This window comes from Salvia hispanica, chromosome 3 (assembly GCF_029641045.1).
Source record: "Salvia hispanica isolate PSC_SH4W2 chromosome 3, Shi_PSC_v1, whole genome shotgun sequence".
Classification (NCBI taxonomy): Eukaryota; Viridiplantae; Streptophyta; class Magnoliopsida; order Lamiales; family Lamiaceae; genus Salvia; species Salvia hispanica.
This window is the reverse complement of record NC_142694.1, coordinates 3,217,455-3,232,340: the sequence shown is the minus strand read 5'-3', so window position 1 is coordinate 3,232,340 and position 14,886 is coordinate 3,217,455. Positions and strand designations below refer to the sequence as shown.

The 14,886-nt window shown below is 39.5% G+C and overlaps 3 protein-coding genes and 3 non-coding genes across 6 annotated transcripts; 5 read left to right on the top strand and 1 right to left on the bottom strand.

Annotated features, from left to right (window-relative positions):
* On the top strand, positions 1–1,615 carry LOC125212928 (BURP domain-containing protein 6-like). The gene is made up of 3 exons (XM_048113230.2): positions 1–157; positions 249–360; positions 572–1,615. Exons 1-3 carry the CDS (start codon positions 119–121, stop codon positions 1,480–1,482), a joined length of 1,062 nt encoding a protein of 353 aa, XP_047969187.1. The 5' UTR covers positions 1–118; the 3' UTR covers positions 1,483–1,615.
* A 176-nt stretch (positions 1,616–1,791) lies between these two features.
* LOC125217295 (U5 spliceosomal RNA) lies at positions 1,792–1,910 on the top strand. The gene has a single exon (XR_007175708.1). It is a non-coding gene; the product is annotated as a U5 spliceosomal RNA (small nuclear RNA).
* Positions 1,911–2,440: 530 nt separating this feature from the next.
* Positions 2,441–2,560, top strand: LOC125217294 (U5 spliceosomal RNA). The gene has a single exon (XR_007175707.1). It is a non-coding gene; the product is annotated as a U5 spliceosomal RNA (small nuclear RNA).
* Positions 2,561–3,251: 691 nt separating this feature from the next.
* LOC125212762 (2-oxoglutarate (2OG) and Fe(II)-dependent oxygenase superfamily protein) lies at positions 3,252–5,572 on the top strand. The gene is made up of 4 exons (XM_048113008.2): positions 3,252–3,947; positions 4,553–4,728; positions 4,863–4,933; positions 5,038–5,572. The coding sequence occupies exons 1-4, from the start codon at positions 3,267–3,269 to the stop codon at positions 5,238–5,240; spliced, it is 1,131 nt and encodes a 376-aa protein (XP_047968965.1). The 5' UTR covers positions 3,252–3,266; the 3' UTR covers positions 5,241–5,572.
* Positions 5,573–5,967: 395 nt separating this feature from the next.
* LOC125217300 (U5 spliceosomal RNA) lies at positions 5,968–6,079 on the bottom strand. Its single transcript, XR_007175712.2, has one exon. It is a non-coding gene; the product is annotated as a U5 spliceosomal RNA (small nuclear RNA).
* A 1,408-nt stretch (positions 6,080–7,487) lies between these two features.
* LOC125214901 (transcription factor MYB3R-1-like) lies at positions 7,488–14,286 on the top strand. Its single transcript, XM_089068487.1, has 12 exons — positions 7,488–7,783; positions 8,800–9,021; positions 9,255–9,309; positions 9,747–9,804; positions 10,003–10,097; positions 10,191–10,294; positions 10,634–10,762; positions 10,900–12,724; positions 13,076–13,320; positions 13,402–13,516; positions 13,601–13,825; positions 13,907–14,286. Exons 2-12 carry the CDS (start codon positions 8,936–8,938, stop codon positions 14,030–14,032), a joined length of 3,063 nt encoding a protein of 1,020 aa, XP_088924613.1. The 5' UTR covers positions 7,488–7,783; positions 8,800–8,935; the 3' UTR covers positions 14,033–14,286.
* Positions 14,287–14,886: the final 600 nt, after the last annotated feature.

The window sequence follows — 14,886 nt, the reverse complement described above, 5'->3', positions numbered from 1 at the left end:
TCTCTTCATTCATGTGTCTGTGTTTATGAGTTATAAATAAGTGTGGGTATTATCTCATTTTCTTCCACATTGCATCTTTCATTGTTTTGAGTAGCAAACTTCTACTACATTTTTCGCTATGGAGTCCAAGATTTTGGCCTTTATTGCTTCTCTCTATGTGAGTGAAATCTTGATGATTAGAATCTTGATTTTCATTTTATTTTTGCTAATTAAGTTGTCTTGTGTTTGGATGTAAATAAAATTTTCAGGTGGCAATAGTTGTAAGCCATGCAGCTTTTCCTTCAGAGGAGTACTGGAATTCAATGTTGCCAAACACTCCCATGCCCAAATCTTTAAAAGATCTCTTGCAGCCAACTCCCGGTATGGTCAACTTCTGGTTTGTCACGTGATTTTAAAATTAACAACAAAAAAAATCACGAAGTTTTGTCAAAATTTGGTAGCATGCATGCAATAGTAATTTAACGTTCGTAATTTTTCCGACTAGTTTTAACAAATTTCACGATTTATTGAACTTATTTTTTAAATTATGAAATCGACCAAAATTTGACCAAAATTCACGATTTTTCCCCAGAATGGCTGGAAGACAAGAGCGGCCTCCGCGGCGTGGGCGTGAACTCCAACAACGCCAGCGTGAGCGTCGGAAGCGGCGGCGTGAGCGTCAACACCACCAGAAACAACGGCACCCACGTCAGCGTCGGCGGCCCCGGCGGCGGCATCACCGTCGGATCACACAACCGAAACGGCAAGCCCATCTACTTCCGCGTCTCCCCCTCTTCCAACCCCTTCATCTACAGATACGCCGCCGCGGCCACCCAGCTCCGCGATGACCCCGCCGCGGCCCTCTTCTTCCTCGAAAAGGACCTCCGCGCCGCCACCAAGATGACCCTCCGCTTCACCAAGCCCGCAAACCGCCAGAAATTCCTCCCCCGCCGCGCCGCCGCCTCCCTCCCCTTCTCCTCGGCCGCGCTCCCGGAGATCTACCGCGAGCTCTCCGTGGGGCCCGGGTCGGGCGAGGCCGAGGCGATCACGAAAACGGTCCGCGAATGCGAGGACGCGGCGAGGGAGGAGGAGCGGGCGCTCTGCGCGACTTCGCTCGAGGCCATGGTGGACTTCGCCGCGTCCGCGGTAGGGCCTGCGGACGCGCGGGCGGTGTCGACCGAGGCCGAGAGCGCGGAGAGGATGGAGTACTTGGTTGAGGGTGTGAGGAGGATTGGGGGAGGCAGGGCGGTGGCGGCGTGCCACAAGGAGGAGTATGCGTATGCGGTGTTTTATTGTCACGAGATGGATGGCACGGTGGCTCACCGCGTGTCGCTTGTGGGGGCCGGTGGGGTGAGGGCGAGGGCGGTGGCTGTGTGCCATAGGGACACGTCCGGGTGGAATCCCGAGCACCTGGCTTTCAAGGTGCTCGGGGTGAAGCCCGGCTCGGTCCCGGTGTGCCATTATCTACCTGAGGATCACATTGTGTGGGTTTCAAAGAATTAGAGGGAGTACTAACATAGTAGTAGTACTAGTAGTAAGTTATTTTGTGTGTGTGTGTGTTATGTATTTTTGAATTTAAATATCAACATATGAAATCTGAATGCTAAATGCTAGTACTGATAATGATTTCAGCTAATGAGTTGTTATGTTTACTATCCCTTTTTTTGTCGAATTATAATAATACAATCAATGGTTTAATTAACTAATGCTATAATGGTTGTAAAAGAAATGTTCCCACATCGCCAAAACAACAGGGTGAGACCAAAGGTTGCAAATACAAAAATCAAACCTTTGGCTCTTTTTAACATAAGCAGTCTCGCATTGAGCACAAAGCGAACTATTCTTTCGCCTTTTACTAAAGAATACCGTGTGCTTGTTGCAATCAAGAGGCATACTCCAATTTTTGGAGGGGATTTACTCTTTTGAGTAAGGTCCCCATAATTTACTTTTTAAATTTTCTGGATATAAATCAGTTTTTTTACAAAAGTAGGTTTTTTCAAAGTTTAAACTCTACCAATATCAATTTCTTAATTCTTGTGTCATGTATATTGAATTTCCATCTCAGTTTTTAGACGCCGGCTATTTTATTTTATTTACTAAATGACGAATGAATTCGGGATTTACCGTAATCGATAAATGAAGAACTGTGGTTTGTGAAGGAGTAGAGCAATGCTAGTGAATTCAACATCTCTCTGTATAAAATGCAAGCAAGCTGATTGATGAAAAAAAAAAATGTTACTGCCATCGAATGATTTCTGCTATGGAATAATCATCGCCCATAAAATGAACGCTTGTTTACTATCCCTTCTTTTATGCAACCAACGAATTAATTACATAATGCTCTTACAATTGTAAAAGTTAAATTTATATAATGGCAGGAAATCCCACATCGCCAAAACAATAGAGGGAGACCAAAGGTTGCAAATATAAAAAGGAAATCTATGGTTCTTTTAAAGTATGCAGCCTCGCATCGAGCACAAAGCGAACTATTCTTTCGCCTTTTACTAAAGAATACCGTGTGCTCGTTGCAAATAAGAGGCATACGCCAATTTTTGGAGGGGATTTGCTCTTTTGAGCATGTCCCCATAATTTAGTTTTTAATTTTTCTGTCTTTAAATTTATTAAATTAAATTAATTGTATCATTGTATGTACCAAATTTATTGACGAAACTGGAAATGCTTACGGTAAAGGCCACATAAATATTATTTAGATTTATGAGTAATAATTTGATAAATTACAACTTGTTGTCCATCCATCTATAATAAAATGAAACCGTTGTAGTTAGAGCATCTCCAACGGAGGCTAGCGGTCTGGCTAGCCTATCATTGTAGCCGGTGAGCGGTGATTCGACGAGCCGATCGGCTAGTGCACGCCAATTCGCGGGCGCTAGCCGCCACTGCAGGCTCCCAATCGGCTAATAATTGGCCAGCGTATTTTTTATTTATTTATTTTCGAACCTCTATATATATATATACTGATATCTGCAAGTCGTTTTCATTCGCACCACTTGTTTTAACTAATTTCTCCCTCTTAATTTCTGTACATAATATCGCGAAATGGTGATGCGGGTGGCAGCGACGTGGGTGGTAGTGGTGGCATGCAGTTGGGTGTCATAGTGATGTGGCATGCAATTTCTAATCCTGATGATGTGGCAGTGTCTAGTTCCTAGTCCTTGAGCCATTGTGGATGCTCTTAGTTCGTTACACGTAATAGAGGACAAAATTGTAATTTGGTGTAACATAGGACTGAAAATTTGAATTCAACGGAGATTCGTAAAGCTTCGTCAATGGCGGAAAAAATCGAATCCTCGATTGAAAACCTATGGCAGGACGTGAGAGAACTAAGCCTAGGCAGCCCTCCCCACGTCGACAACCTACCCGCCCCACCCACCCCCCTCCAATTCCTCCGCCGTTACGTCGCCGCCAACAAACCCTGCCTCATCTCCGCCGCCGTCCCTGACTGGCCCGCGCTCTCCCTTTGGCCCTCCACCGACTACCTCCGCACCGCCCTCTCCACCACCCCCGTCTCCCTCCACCTCACCCCCACCGGCAGAGCCGACGCTCTAGCCCCCCACCCCTCCGACCCCTCCGCGCTCTGCTTCGCCTCCGCACACGTCGAAACCCTACCCTTTCCCGAAGCTCTGGACTCAGTTCTCGCGTCGGATGACGAGGCGAAGAAAGTGGCGTACCTGCAGCAGCAGAATGACTGCTTCCGCCGCGAGTATGGAGCGCTTGCGGCGGATTGCGAGGAGCACGTGCCGTGGGCGACGGCGGCGCTGGGATGCGCGCCGGAGGCGGTTAATTTGTGGATCGGGAATCATTTCTCGGAGACATCGTTCCATAAGGATCACTACGAAAATCTCTATGTTGTGATCACTGGGGAGAAGAAATTTCTTTTGCTTCCGCCTACCGATTTTCATAGAATGTACGTTCGCGAATATCCGGCCGCCAAGTATGCCTGTGATCAGGTGATTAATTGATTCTGTTTTCCATTGATTGCAGTTGGAATTGAGCTGGAATGGAGTAATTTGTGCAGTTTTGGGAATTAGGGTTTATTGTTTTGTCCCTGATTAGAAGTAGAGGTAGAGGGGGAAATTGGGATGCATTGATTAGGGTTATGAATTGAATATTGATGGCCTTTGCGTTTGTGTTGATTGTATGTGAGTGATTAGGTTGAGTGGTGGAAATTTGTTTTATTGCAATCACAAATGCAGCTGTAATAGATTAATGTGTGCAATCTTGAAGATTAGGATTCATCTTGTTCTTCAGTGATGGAGAATTGCTGCAAGTTTGTCTGATTGCAATAATGAATGCAGCTTGAATAGCTTACTGAGTGAAGGCTTGAGATTGGGGCTTGTCCCGTTCTTTCTGAATAGAGTTGGAAAGTTGGAAATCACGACTCTATGTAGAGGTGAACTCGTAAGAATCTTGTTGATGAGGATGTTCTATGTTTCTGGGCTGTGGATAAAAAAAAATTGAGCATAGAGTATTGGTTAATGAGAAATAAATATTGCCTTGAATCATTCTTTCTTGTGGGTCGATTTGGCTAAGACTGGGTGTTTCTGTATGATAGGATAGTGGAGAGTTCTCGCTGGAGTTAGAGGATCCAAACTCGAACGCGCCATGGTGTAGTGTGGATCCATATCCTTTGCCTCAAGATAAGCGGAGAGAAATGGAGAAGTTTCCCCTGTATTTCAATGGACCAAAGCCATTTGAAGTTTCTGTTAAGGCGGGCGAGATGCTTTATTTGTGAGCTTCTCCTTCCCTTCCTCGATTCCTTTACTCAGTTATTATAGCTTCAAACTCGTACTACTTCAAATAGACTGGTAATAATCTTTTGGGCATCGTTATTGATCATAATGTTGGTGTGGGATATTGTGCAGGCCGAGCATGTGGTTTCATCACGTTAGACAGAGCCTAGACGACACGGGCCTCACTATTGCCATAAACTACTGTACTAACCAAACCTATCTTTGTGTGATTATCTTTTCACTTCTTAAGATAAGAGATCTTGATATGAAAGTAGTCTTACCTGAGTGAGTGATGACTGACTGATAGGGTATGATATGCAATTCGACATCAAATACGCCTACTTCAACTTCCTGCAATCTATCCCCAGTACCTTATTTGAGGATCCATCACGGTGTAGATTGAGAAATGACAAAGCTCGTCCTGGCATATCTTTGTGCAGCTCAGGAGAAGTATCGGATATTGAAGTGTCTCATGACACTAGAGGTGCCGGTGATGATGAAAACTACTGATTGGTGCTGAGTTACACCTTCTGTAGTATTTGTGACGATACGAATTGAGCTAGGAGCCTGTTCGGGTTTTGGATATGCTGCTGTCGGATCTTTTCCTTGAGATGGAGCTTCTCGTTGATACAGATTGATGCTCAAAGCTGGATTCAATGCAGAAGTGGGTAGCTCATATTGAAGGCCTATAGTTCAAGTTCCACCAAAGTGTGTTTTATTTAATTTTTTATATTGGTTTAGTTTGTGCTCCTAGTTTCGTGATTATTTGTAGTAATTGATATATTCAATTCATTATATACTCTATTTTTGTATTCATCTATAAAAGGCGATACAATTTTCAATCAATCGCATTATTTATGTTATGCACTTACCTCATGTATTGCAACATCGAGGTACTACTAGTATAGTTAAGATTATTTTGCTGCTATTTGATATTCCCTCAGTGACTTGTATTCCTTTTTGGGGTGTCCCACTATAAATGACCTATTTCCATTTTTAGCAAAAAGTCATCTCTCTTACTTTATTCTCCACCTATTTTATTCTCTCTTCTCTCCTCTACTTTTCCCTCTCTCATACTTTACTCTCTTCACTTTAACTTATTTAAATACCATTCCTTAAATCCCGTACCCAAAAGAAGTAGGTCACTTATCTTGGGACGGAGGGAGTATTATTCTTGCACGCACAATTAAATTTAATATATAGCAAATTTTGTGATTAAATTATGAGAGCCTAGCTCAAGAGAGCAAATTCCCTTGAAAAATTGGCATATGCCTTTTGATTGCAACGAGCACTCGGTATTCTTTAGTAAAAGGCGAAAGAATAATTCGCTTAGTGCTCAATGCGAGGCTGCTTATCTTCATGAGATCTTTGGTTTAATTTTTATATTTCCAATCTTTGGTCTCATTTTTTTGTTTATGTTTTTTCATAAGATTGTATGTATCGACCGACAAGTCATATGTATATGGAGTAACTAATGTAGTTAAAATTATTTCGTTGTTTTCTTTTACTAATGTGATGGATTTATTTCTGGCAGGCCCAAGTTTTGTAATAAAGCCCGCATTTCAATCAATATTTGACAAGAATCAATTTTATCTAAAAATGTGATATACAAATTTGAGGTTTGTGTTTGTGCTTGATCAAAAATTGGGATGAAATGACTAATTTAGCCCCCCAAAATTTTTTTCTCCCCCAAATTCACCCAATTGCCAAGCCGTTTATTTGGAGAGAGGTGACTATGGAAATAAAAGGAGTATTTATTCTTTATAGTATAAGAATAAAAAATAATCCATTGACCTAATAAATACTCCTATATATTTGTTAATTTTCTTATAGCTGATGATTCATTAATGTTTTTTTGAATTTTGTCACACTAATGTTCAGCTAGTAATTTTGTACTGTAAATAATTTAAATTTATGATTATAAAATAATGATTTTTATAATCTAAGCATAAAAAGTAAAAGTAGACAAAATAGTTAATAATAGTAATATAAATTTTATAAATCAGGTGCCAGATAATTGATTTGTGCCAGTATGACATTACTAATCTTTTTATTTCTTATTTATCTAAAAAAATTTCTTGTTCGTCATAATATGATACTATGATGTTTATAAATGGTCTTTCAAACTTCCTATAAGTAATAAGATGATAATTCAAAATTCAAAAGATGAACATATTTGTCTCAACTTGACTAATTGCCTTAAATACTTAATTAGTATAATTACCCATTTGTATTTTTAGCATGATTTGTACAAGTACATTTAGCCCCGATATAAATCGAGTGGTAAAATAATAATTCAAAATCGATGGTGACCTCAAAATAAAAAAAAAATATAATTAAAACACTTGTATAAGTTCGAACGTGCATCAATATTCAAATAGCACGAATAGTATCATTAAAAAACACATAATTTGAAAACTGATTTTCATTAATAGAAAAAAAGTTACGTGCACACGAGTTTCCATAACTCATAAAATAAAATTCCAAATAAAACATTAGTAAATTAGTCTAAATACAATGTGATTTTGGAATTTAGCATTAACACAATTGATCCCTTTTCAGGTACGATTAATTATCGTAATCATGGGATTAATTTATCATAAATTTGGGATTAATTATACGTTTACATTTAATACTATTTGAAAAAGTCTTTAAACAACGAACTCAGATATCCTACGTGGCAAGCTCGTAGCCATCCGCGTATATAAATAAAACTATTCGTATTTTACCGTCAGTGTGTGTAACAGTTCTCCGCCCTATTATTTTTGAATTCGGGGACCGTTTATTTTCTCTCTCTTCATTTCTCTCTCTCTCTCTATCTCTCCAAACCAACGAAGGCAAGCACTGAACTGAGGTGGATGATTATTGTTTTCTGAGCTGTTAGTAGACGATTAACAGTTTTTGAGCTGTGTTCGTGGACGATTATTAGTTTTTGAGCAGTGCGAATTCGAGTGAAGACGAAGAATTGGTTTAGAATCTGCAAATGAGCGTCGAACCGATCGGGCAGAGTTTGATCATTTCATTTGTCGGAGAAGATCGTCGAGCTGAGATCGGTGAGATTCTGAAACTCGTGGTTAATTTTGTGAATTTGCTATTTGTATTTTCTGTAATGGTGTGGCCGGGTTTATGAACTGAGGATTTCACGTTTCGAGCTGTAGTTAGGAAATAGTATTTCAATTTAGAGCTGTTCTTCTGTATTTGTGCGTGGATTTTTTTCTGTTTGATCATTTGTCTGAGATATATCACGTTAGAGTTGCTATTGCACTATATTTTGCTTCAGTTGACGTTTTGTGTGCGAATTATCCTTTTGCATTCAGAATCATGAATGTTGGATTGGCTGATAAATTGGAAATGTAGTTTATACTGTTCATGATTGTCCTTAAGCTTAGTAGTTTGGCTTGTTTGTTTAAGAAAGTGTGAGGATGTTCTGATTTACATTAGTTCTATATTTTGAGAGTTGGGGCCAATACTGTTGATTCTAAATCATGTAATCATGGGGGTTTGTGCTAGCCAGCTCCAATGGATGGTGGAATTCCATGCACTTTTCATCTCTACCAACTATGCAAGATTTAGCGTTTAGTTTTTTGTGAGTTCAATTTAGTGTGGTGCTTAGTTTATGGAGTTTGAAGACTACATACAGAGGCTTGCTAGTAGTACTTTTGATATATATCAGCACTTCATTGCCCTGTTAATTTTTTACTTAATCTGAGCTGTCATTAGGTTGTTTTAACTTTTGATTTTGTGAGATTTTTTACAAGACCTCAACTGTTGTTATGTTGTCAGAAAAGAGAAGGCAACAAAAATACTTTAGTTTTCTTCACATACAGATCTGTCATTCAAAGGACTTATTTTGTACTAACTATTTAGTATATTCAGCTGGTAATAAATGCAGAAAGCCTTAGAACCCTGTTCATTTTTTGAAAAAGCTTACAACATAACAACTTTGGCTTTCATGATATGATGGCAAATTACGGACCAAAGAAAATGAATCTCTACTTCTATAATTTTGTTGCATATCTGCATCTTTCATCTAACCTGACCTCTTGTTTGTCTGATACCACATTCTCAGCATTTCACCTCATCCTGGATCTGGCAGTGCATACCATTCTATAGGGTGGCATATCATGATATGGAGAAAACATTCTGGAGAATATTGCCAACGTGAGAGAACTGGCTTATGCCGATTATCTTGTTTTTAAGTGAATATGGAAAGTGATCAGAATCATCAGATTACGAATACTCCTTCAGAAGGTTCTGGAGATGGTCTACAGAGAGTTCAAACTTCGCAAGGGTAATCTTTTTGAGCCCATATAATGCTTATCCTATGCATTAAGTAATTACCATTTTACATTTGTTTTCTGCTAAGTATGTCATGTACTAACATTGCATTAGGAGGTAAAGGCACCTTTAGAAATATACACGTTCTTTTTGCATCATCCATAGCCGAACTTAATCTTTACACTACGCGAGATTATTTTTTTCAGATTGGAGTTGGTATACCTGACTTGTGCTCTCTTTGTGTAGGAGAAGAAGTGGTCCGACACGACGTTCGACTAAAGGGCAATGGACACCAGAAGAGGTTATCTATATCTCTCTAGATGCATACTTATCTGTCTCTATCAGCATCTTCTTTCTCATTTCCTTTTTCGTTTATCTGGTGAAAATATCAGATGTCCATTATGTTAGAGCATGATACTTTTAGATGTATAGGCATGCTTGAAAAGTTGGAAGTTAAATAACGTATATGATGCATCAATATGCACTCTTTACCATTACCTTACTATGACGATGCTTTTTAGTCAAAACCATCCTACCTTCCCCAACCTAATAAGCACTCAAAAGTAGTTTGCTTGACTTCTTATAAAACGAGTTCTGATCTTTTGGTAGTTAAGTCGAGTTTCACTTTTTCCTTTGGATTTTGGCACTGTTTACCTCAGTCTGAAGCGTAACAAAGGTGCTGGCACTTAAGTTTTATTTTTGATTCAGTATATATATCTATATTCTATTTTCTGACAGGATGAAATTTTACGGATGGCTGTTCAACGATTCAAAGGGAAAAACTGGAGAAAGATAGGTAGACTTACGAATTTGAGATTCTTTTCATTTACTACCTGTAAATCCGAAACTAGCATTGAATTTCCTGTAACTTCTCCAACTACTGGGTTCCACACCTGAAGCATTTACCAGCCTTCTGTTCTTTCTCTTTTTGATATTTGTACATGAGATGATGCAGCAGTTTTCTGTTTATGTGTTATGTAACGTTGATATGTAGCCGAGTGTTTCAAGGATCGAGCAGATGTACAGTGCTTACACAGATGGCAAAAAGTTCTGAATCCAGAACTTGTCAAAGGTCCATGGTCAAAAGAGGTTTGGCACCTTTTCTTTTTCACCGTTTTTGCATCTGATCTTTCTGGACGACATAATGGAAATGCAACTGTTCTTTTGTTTATCAATTATTAGGAGGATGAAGTAATAGTTGAATTGGTGAACAAATATGGTCCAAAAAAGTGGTCTACCATTGCACAGCATCTTCCTGGGCGTATTGGAAAGCAATGTAGGGAACGGTAAGCTTGCATGACTCTGTTTGCTGTTCATCTTCTATAGCAAGATCTATAAGATTATTGTTTGAATTTTCTACTTGTTAATTACACATTAAATCATTATTGGTTGTGATTGGTTATCAATGTTTTCAAAAGGTGAAAGTTTCTGATCAAAATATTTGTTGTGCGAAGCATGATTTGTGAATTAAAAGATCGAACCTAACTAGCACTTACGTAGCTGAAAAAACAAACAGAAACTACTTGTACATTATCTTCACTTCCCTTCAAAATCTGCAAATGTAAAGATCATTTCTTGAATTTACTCCTTAGGATGCTTCCTCTATTGATGATATTGTATTGAAGGTGGCACAATCATCTTAATCCTAATATAAACAAAGAAGCTTGGACACAAGAGGAGGAACTAGCTTTGATTCGTGCACATCAAATTTATGGAAACAAGTGGGCAGAGTTGACAAAGTTCTTGCCAGGAAGGTACAGAATCATATAACATAGAGCAACTAATAATTCCACAAAAATATACTATCAGCTTTGACTCCTATATCATCCACATACCATTTTATATCTTCTTGTTTATACTCATTTTGTTTCTATCTGATGTATGCCATCAGAACCGATAATGCGATTAAAAATCATTGGAATTCTTCTGTCAAGAAGAAAGTGGATATGTATGTGGCGTCAGGGTTACTTTCAAAATACCAAGGCACACCACTTGTTATCCAGTCAAATCAGTCAGCAGTTTCATCCTCTTCAAAGGCACAACAAAGCAGTGGAGAGGATAAAGATGGAGCAGAAGTGGAGGGAGCTTCAGCATGCAGTCAAGCTTCAGTTTTTCCCAGCACTTCTCAACCACTAAACAACACAATCAACCGAACCACTCATCACGATGAGGATCGCCAAGCAACTGATGATTATCCTCCTGCGTTTCGAGAAGTAACATATACCACACTAGAAGCACATTGTGAAATGGGTGCTAAGTTAATACAGCAGGATACATCTCTAGATTGGAGGACCTTTTCCGGGGAAGATTGGCAAGCAAATACCAATGATCCTGACATGTCTATGCTGGATCTTGGGCATGAAACATCTGGAACATTCATGCAAGCTTTAAATGGGAGTGAGAATCATGATGCAATAAACTTTCCAACAGAGACTTACATGCATCTGGATGGTTCCATTTCCATGGTAAACATGGGTGTGGTTTCTGACACCCCTAATCCAGTAACTAATGCAGACTGCAATATGGTATATCCTGACATGGGCCATGGTGGACATCTCTCTGTAAATGATATTTCCAATGTTCATGAATCAGAAAACTCATTAGTCCATGATTATTCAAGTATTCAGGGAGCTTTGTCTACTCAACCTGACCTTGTTCCTGTCCAAGATTATTCATGTATGCAGGGAGCTTTGTCTACTCAACCTGACCTTGTTCCTGTCCATGATTATTCAAGTATGCAGGGAGCTTTGTCTACTCAACCTGACCTTGTTCCTGTCCATGATTATTCAAGTATGCAGGGGGCTTTGTCTACTCAACCTGACCATGTTCCTACTCAACTTCCACCTGATGATGGTCCAGTCTTATCAAGATCATATACAGATCAGTTTGACTATTCTACACATGTGGATGATGAGCCTGTGCTTATATCCCCGCGGACACTGGACAATTTTTTCTGTGCTAATGAATCTGATTGTTCTCCACATGAGGATAATTTTGATGAGGCCAAGAGATCACCAAAACTAGTTCCTGCCAATGATTTTGTACTGCAACCACTGAATGCTGATTCACCATGCTGTTCTCCCAAGGACAAAAAATCAGTTGAACAGCAGGATTCAGGAGCTTTATTCTATGAGCCTCCTCGTTTTCCAAGCTTGGATATTCCATTTTTCAGCTGTGATCTTATACAGTCTTGTAGTGACATGCATCAGGAGTACAGTCCGCTGGGAATCCGCCAGCTGATGTTATCCTCCATGACGCCGTTAAAACTTTGGGATTCACCGTCTAGAGATGCTAGTCCTGTATCTTCTCTAAAAAGTGCTGCCAAAAGTTTTACAAGCACGCCATCAATACTGAGGAAAAGACCCCGCGACTTGTTGTCCCCTTTGTCAGAAAAGAGATACGAGAAGAAACTTGCATGTTCTAAGCCTGAATCAGTTTCGAATATGGCTAATCAAGTATCTTGTTTGGAGGTTATGTTTAACGAATGTATGGAAGACCAGAGAGGTTTGAACCAGCAAGGAGACTCCATAGAAAAAGGAAACGTCACCCATGCTTGTGAAGAGGCAAAGAATGAGGACAATCAAAATTATCTCATTGCAGGGAGCAGAAACTCGCAGAAAGACAATATTGTCAGTGAATGTTCAGGAATGCAAACGGAACAAGCTGCTGTGGAAGAAGTCCAAACTAACGTCATTGATAAAGATGTAATGGATAAGGTGAGTGCTCTCTGGTCTCCTTCTCCATGTGGATTGATTCAGTGGCAATGGTGCTAATATGCACGGCAGTTGAGTTTTGAAATGAAATAACCAAGAAAGAGAATCACAAAATAGCTTACTGTAGAAAATTTGCACCAAATGTTTATGCACTTATCAATTTCCTTAGTGAAAAAAGGTTTAGACATTGTAATTACAAAGTAGTAATGGTTAATCGAGTTTGATTTTCTTTTCTTGTTCTGATCATATTTTACGAAGTATGTAAAAGCTCATATACGAATCACAATTATGAATCAGACGAGTCTTTCTTGGTTTTTATCATAGTATAATAATCTCACTACTCTTATTTGACAGGCAAAAGAGTTGTCTGGGATCCTTGTTGAGCATGACATAAATGACATGCTATTCTTTTCTCCTGATCGCTTTGGAACTAAGAGTGACGGAACAAATCGTCCTAGTGCCAAAGCTCTTGGAAATCAATATACAAGGAGAATACAATCAATATCCAAGCCTGGACGTGTATTATCTTCAGCTGAGAAAGACAACACTACTCTTCAGTCCTTGAGTCCTACACAGAAGAAAGCTGAAAGTTCTGGAATGTAAGATAACTGCCACTGTATCTCATCTGCTAGCAGTCGGATTCTCAGTTCTGATTTTTTTTTTTTTATTTCTGTTACTAGGTATGTGGGAACACCATTTAAGTGGAGCATGGAATGTCCTTCACCTTGGAAATCACCTTGGTTTGGTAACACTATCTTACCGGGACCCAGAGTCAATACTGATATAACTATTGAGGTCTGGGAAATGCGAGTGATGAAGAAGTATAAAGAAGTTCTTCATCCACTGAGATCTTATCACAGAATGCATATTCTTTTGTAGGATATTGGTTACTTGAGCCCAAGGAATCGATGTTACGATGCCATTGGATTAATGAAGCACCTGGGCGAGCAGACTGCTGGTGCATTGTCTGATGCCCAGAAGGTGTTGGGCGATGAAACTCCAGAGTCATTACTCAAGGGAAAATGCTGCGCAAAAGAGCAACGAGAGAAGGAGAACGAACACACTCGGGAAGAACATCATTCCCTTTCAGCTTCAAATTTGATGGTATTTTCCTTTAAGATCTTATGAACTCCATCATTCACATGTTTTGCTTAAAGTAAAATAACCCGGGGAAATGCATTGCAGGCAGAGAGGCGCGCACTTGATTTTAGCGAATGTGGAACACCAGGAAAGGAAGCTAGGAAATTTTTAAGCAGCAGTGGTGGTGGTGGTGCAACTCCGTCTTCTTATCTATTGAAGAGTTGCAGGTAGGTAGACAACATTCGTGACCTCACTGCTGCAAGTATGCTAATACTAGTTCCGAACCTGTGATTTTGGTGTCATTTATTGTCCAAATTCATTTATTCTACCATCCCAGAAAATACATATTCACACATCTCTTCAGGTGTGTCAATGAGAATTAGTTTTGGTCTCTTTCCTTGTAGTGAAAAGGACTTGCTAAAACTGTATGCATTTCATAACCATATTGAGAGCAAAAGATTTGTAAAAGTAATTATATTATGCTAGTGTTTGACGGCTCTTACACATCCACAATTCCAAATATTAAAAACTAAACTAAACTAACAATTTTCCATCAGAACTTGATAATTCAGACAGCTCCAGTAAACCTTTGTGTAACCTCAAACAATATCAAAGATTCAAAATGACAAAATCTATGCTAGAAAAGTCAGAAAAATCAAACAGACAAAGAGTACTTGACACATAGTACTAGCATTTCATTCCCTCTTGATGCATTTATACACAATTTTATGAAGATCCGAGAGAATTCTTATACCACCAAATGTTGTTTTTTCCTTCATTTTTCTTATTCCCCGTTAACACAAAACCCCGGCCTAACGGATGAAAGATCAACGTCTTATCAACTAAACTGCACATCATCATTACACTACCAAAGTTTGTTCCATTGCAATCCTCCCTCACTGCAACAAATGTGAAAATGAAATGCCAAGTGTGAGTCTGGGTTCGAATCCCACTACTGTCGCGTAGTTGCTTCTATCTCTCATGCACAAGTGTGAGGGCTTGGGAGATGGACTTCTGGCAGCGGCTAGTGGATTAAGACCTCCCTTTAACGGACTACTGCGTACTCTGATTGAATCCCCTCACAT